The 5295-nt window shown below is 58.1% G+C and overlaps 1 protein-coding gene across 2 annotated transcripts; it reads right to left on the reverse strand.

The window, feature by feature from the left end:
- Window positions 1-673: 673 nt before the first annotated feature.
- On the reverse strand, window positions 674-4807 carry EFNA4 (ephrin A4). Of its 2 annotated transcripts, none has more exons than XM_082833380.1 (4): window positions 4653-4807; window positions 2233-2528; window positions 1763-1828; window positions 674-1365 (listed from the first exon to the last, which is right to left on the reverse strand). In XM_082833380.1, exons 1-4 carry the CDS (start codon window positions 4763-4765, stop codon window positions 1229-1231), a joined length of 612 nt encoding a protein of 203 aa, XP_082689506.1. In that variant the 5' UTR covers window positions 4766-4807; the 3' UTR covers window positions 674-1228. The 2 variants fall into 2 exon arrangements, with proteins under 2 accessions (XP_082689506.1, XP_082689505.1); XM_082833379.1 differs by having other exon boundaries at window positions 1763-1831.
- Between the last annotated feature and the right edge of the window lie 488 nt (window positions 4808-5295).

The following is a 5295-nucleotide window of genomic DNA, read 5'->3' on the forward strand; positions in this document are numbered from 1 at the left end:
TGGCTGCACCCAGGACACCGTTCAGAAAGAGGACCCCGGTTAGTCTTGGGATGGATCATAGCCTTGCCACCTCTGCCTGCCTGAGGTGGAAGAGGCAGAGTGAGGCTGAGAGCAAAGGGGGCCCTCCCTCCTCGGCCCCACCTCCTCCTCCTTATAAAAGCGAAGAACAAAGAGGCCGCTGGGGAAGGAGGCTTTGATCTGACCCCACCTTCCCAGTTCTAGGCCAGGCACCGCCCAGACTGCCCTTGGGGCGGGGGAGGGACGCCCAGCTCTCAGGGACCCAGGCATTCTGAAACCCAGGTGCTGTCTTTCTACTACTCCTTGCTTTTGCCCCAAGGCCCTGCTTGGTGCTGCCACAGCTTCCGCAGTGCCCAAGTGGGTGGGCTATCAGGAGCACCTGTCCCCTCCCCAGCACAGGAAGCCAGCTAGGGAGGTGGTGGAGGGTGCCAAGCTCCACAGCTGCTGCTGGCATCCACCCCACACTGCCCAGAGGGTGCCTACTGAGGCCTGGCATGGATGGTCTGGGCACAGCTGGCAGGGAGGTCAGGCCAAGCCAAGCTGAGAGCAGAGGCTGCAGGGAGTCCCCGTCCCCCTCCCCCCCACCGCCCCCGCCTTGTCAGGGAAGGAGCCAGAGGGCAGTAGGTTGGGGAAAGCAACAAAAAGATGGGTGGTTTATTGAAGGCTTGGTCCAGACACTTATAAAAATACAAATTGGCATGAAATTCGACCTCATGGCAAGTCCGTCTTCACAGAAGACAAGTGGGTGACCCCCCAGGGAGGAAAGGTGCTGCCCCAGGGAAGAGGCCCACAGGGCACTGGGCACAGATGGCAAGCCTGGGCTTCCTGCTTGACCTGGTCCAGCAATCACCTGTCCCCAGGTCTTCGGCCTTGGCCCCCAGCAGGCTCAAGAATCCGATCCCATCAAATCCCAGTCTTCCTGGGGGATGGGATGAGAATATCAAAGCAGCTGACAGAGACCCTATGTTTGTCTTGCCTCTGTTCCAGGGTGCCCAGGGCTGTCTGCAGCTCCCCTGCAGCTCCTCTTCAGCCTGTGATGAGGAGGCCGACACCTGGAAGGGTCACCCCAGACCCTCTGGCCTCCCCCATCACTATTCCATCTTGTCTGTCTGGCTTGGCCCTCCTTGCTCAGGTAGGGGGCAAGGGCCCTCCTCCGGGGTGTCATGGGAGGGCTCTGGTTCCTGGGGCTGGCAGGAAGGGTCCTCTTGGCTCAGAGAACTCTCAGGAGACGCAGAATCGGGAGCAGCAGCAGCAGCAAGAGACAGAGGGGGCTGGGAGTGGCCCCCCCTTGCCACCCTGACGTGCCACTCTCTCCAGGGCTCCCAACAGGATGGGCTGACTCAGGCTCTGTGAGGGGGAGGGGGTAGCACTGATGGGTCCTCCTGCTTCAGCAGCCTCCTTCCTGCTCTCCCCATTACCTGTTCACTCCCACCCCTTTCTAAGGGGTCTCCCGAACTGGCCAATCCCTTCCCATAATCTACCACCTCATCATCTCTAAGCCCCAACTTCCAAGTCTCCTCCCAGTTGCCATTAGAGACCACCAGTTCAGCTAAGGCCTTGGACAGCCTTGCCCCTGGAGATGCCATTCCCTTTGTGTAGGGGAGGCTCCCACAGGCTAAATGGGGGGGGGGGGGGGAAGAGGTTCCTCAGAGTTTGATGCTCCCAGATTCTTCCCACTCCTCCCCTCATTCCTGAGGGCCCCACACTAGCCAGAAGGGTTGCTCCCCTGCCCCAACCCACTCACTGTCCTCCTTGCAGCAGACAGACACCTGGAGCCTCAAGCACTGGCCAGGACTCTCCAGAGTTGGCACTGCTGGGTGGTGGGAAATCGGGAGGAAGAAGTTAGCACAGGCTAGTTTGCATGCCTCAGACTGCGTTTCAAACCCTCCCAGCTTCTTTTCTCTCCAGTTCCCTGGAAAGCTTTTCCTTATTTGGGGGCCATATCTAGGGGCCCATCTGTGACCCTACTCATGTCCTCTTTCCTGGCTCCTCTTCCTTTCCCCTCCTCTCTATTGGTTCACTCTAGATGTCCCCCTACTCGGTCCTGGACTCAGGCCCCCTGTCCACTCCCCCCTCCTAGGCCTAGTCTTCCTTCCCAGTCCTCTCATTCCCCCACTCCTCAGGATCTCTGCCTTGACTGCTAGCAATGGCAGGTAGCCCCATTCCCCTCCCCACCTTCCCCAGGAGGCAGCCAGTGTGCCCATCTTCACTCACAGATGTAGTAGTAGGTCTCTCCAGGCAAGAATTCGAAGCCAAGGGAGAAGGGCGTGAAGCGCTGAATCTTCTCTGAGAATCGAACAGGGCCAGAGGGAGCGAAAGGCAGGGAGCACTCCCAGCGCTTGAAGGCACCCGGCCCCTCGGCCCGGCAGGCCTCATAGCCTGGCCAGCCCACCATGTATAATGCAAATGTCTCAGGGCCCTCAGGGGGCCCTGGACCCTCATAGTGTGGGCAGAAGATGTCTAGGTAATCCTTGAGGCCCAGCTCCACCACGGCGTCTCCTCGAAGCAGCCTGCAGGCATAAGGTAGGTGAGGGCGGAGGGGCTCATGGCACGGCACACCTGCGGCACGAGGGTCAGAGATACCCCTTCCCGATGGTCCCCGCCAGCCAATCCCCCACCTGCTGGGGAGGGAGCAGCTTAGGAAGGCCTGAGTTCTCCAGACTGACACCTCTTGAGAGACAGAGTGCAAGAAAAGGATGAGGTAACCGATTCACAGGTTCAGAGAGGTTAAGGGACTGCAGTGCCTATAACCACATGGCCCAAATGTGAGAAGGCCACTCACCGCAGCCTAGCTTTTGGGTGGGAGCTGCCACCCACCTATCTAGCCCTAGTGCCCAAGACAGGGCCTGGTGTAGCACCTGTGCTTGATAAATGTTAGGTGGATGGCTGCTGTGAAGAAGCTGGGGCACAGAGGCAAGGGGCACAGATCTGGGCCCACAGAGCAGTCACAGACTAGAGATGGAGCCTGGGAACAGTATCCTCATTAACAGGTGCATAAAGAGGAAGGTTTGCCTTTGAAGACCTCAATTCAATGCTGAAAAGAATGCCATAGTAAAAAAAAAAAAAAAATGGGAGGGTGGATGGTGGGAACCTCCCTTTTTTTTTTTTTTTTGGCCAGGACAATCAAGTGTCATACGAAGAGGGGGGCCCCCTCCACATATCCCCCAATCTTTGGCCTCCTCAGGACTCCCTTCCACCTGCCTGGGGGAGCCAGTACAGGTGGGAAAACCTGGGACATGCTGTCCCCCTCCAGCATCAAACAGAGCATGAATCACTCCCCGCCCCCCCCCCCCCCCGCATCTCCACCATACACAGAGTCCAACTTGACTTATGAAAGGCCCCCAACTGTCTCTCTATGGGTGGTCTTAAGATCACCTGCATCTGGAGTTCTGATTAGAAATGCAGGTTCCTGGGCTCAGCTCAGACCTACTGGAACACAAGCTGGGCCTTTGTACATTTTGTTCCACGGCATCCCCAGTGCCTGGAAAAGTGTCTTGCACAAGGACAGCGCTCCACACATATTTGTGCATTGAATGAATGAGCCAGAAACCTCAGGCTTAGGGGCTAGCAACCTGAATTTTTAACAAAACCTCCAAGTGATGCAGAAGCACTGGTCTAGAACAGAGAGTGAGGAATTCAGAGTTGGAGGACAACAATAGCTCTTATCACACAGCACTGGTATTGTAATGACCTGTCCCGAAGCTTGCTGGCCCAGGGGTTCTTTGGGCTCCCAGAGGGCACAGCCTAGGTCTTCTCTCTAACCCCCAGCACCCTAGCACAGATCCCGGCACAGAGTACACACTTAATAAATGTGAGTGAACAAACGGCGTCACAGATTGTCTTAAGTGAAAATCAGAAAGAAAAACAGATGGAGAAAGCAGAGGGAGGCAGGGAGAATTGGGGAGGAGGATGGAAACAGGAAAAAATATCGACGTTCAAAGGCAGGCAGCTCAGGAGAGAGAAATAAATAATAGTTTATATCTGTGCAGCCTGCACCTCTTTCACACACATGACCTCTGTTAGTCCGCCTGACTTCCCAGGGTACTAGGTGTTATTAGCCCATTTTACAGATGAGATAACTGAGGTTAGGGAGGTCAAACGACTTGCCTAAAGGTGATTCAGCTAGAAGGGCAGGGCCGAGACTGCACAGATATAGGACTAATAATGACGAGATGAAAGCAGAGTTACAGAATGAGATCAGGAGAAAGAGTAGCACCAAAGGGAAGGCCAAGCGAGCAGGAGAGTAACCTTCTTCCACAAGAGTAAAGCCCCCCCGCCGCAAGTCCGCCGGCCCCAGCTCGGGCCGTTGGGAGGCTGGGGATCACCAAGAGGGAAGCGAGAGGGGCGGGGCTCGGAGTGCAGGCCGAGGTCTCTCGGGTGCAGGCTGCCGGCTCCGAGACCCCACCGACTGCCTTCGGGGCTGGGGTCCCCCTCTCGGCCCCCAACGCGTGCGGGCAGGGGTGGGGGACCCCGGGCACGCCTCGCCCCTCCCTCCTCCCCCGCCGGCTCAAACAAAGGAGCCCCGGCGCGCGGCCGGGTCTAGGCGGCGCCGCGCACAGTGCGAGTGTCGGGCGCGCGCCCGGCCCGGGAGCGCGCAGGCCCGGCTCGGAGCCCGCAGGTTTCAGCCCTGCTACCTGGGGTTACTGGAGTTCCAGTAGACCTCGTGGCGGAGGCCACAGCCCCCTCGCAGAGGGGAGCTGAGGAGCGCGGCCCAGAGGACAGTCCGCAGCAGGGGCTGCAGCCGCATCGCCCCCGGGGTCTGGTCTGCTCTGGCCCGGGCGGGCCCGGCCCGTCCCGCTTCGCAGTCGCGCCGAGAAAGGTACAAAGTGCGGGGGGGTGGGGGGGACTTGCGGGGAGGGGGGTGGGGTGCTGAGACTCACAGGCCACGCCCCTGGATAACTTTCCACCAATGTGGGCGCGTCTCCGCCTCTTCATTCAAAGCCAACTCTTGTTAACCTTCTGTGCGCTGTAGCGCGCGCGCCAGCTTAGGCAAAGGTCTTGCTGAGGCTAGACCGCGTTTCAAGGGGGCGGCGAGGAGGGACGTATTCCACTGTCTAGGAGTTGTTTTAGGGAGGTCGTGTCTTTCGTGTCTGTATTGGTACAGGGTAGAAAGCCTTATTAAATCTTTGGAAGATTTAAATATGGGCCCACGCCTTTTGCCCAGAAAGAGGCAAGTGAGGCACGGGAGAGGATCCACGAATTTGTCCAGCCATCTTAGGCACCATTGCTCCTTTTTCTTTGCACATCTAGGGATATAGCGAGGGGAAGGGACAAATC

The sequence above is a fragment of the Leucopleurus acutus genome, assembly GCF_964270905.1.
Source record: "Leucopleurus acutus genome assembly, chromosome: 2".
NCBI lineage: Eukaryota > Metazoa > Chordata > Mammalia > Artiodactyla > Delphinidae > Leucopleurus > Leucopleurus acutus.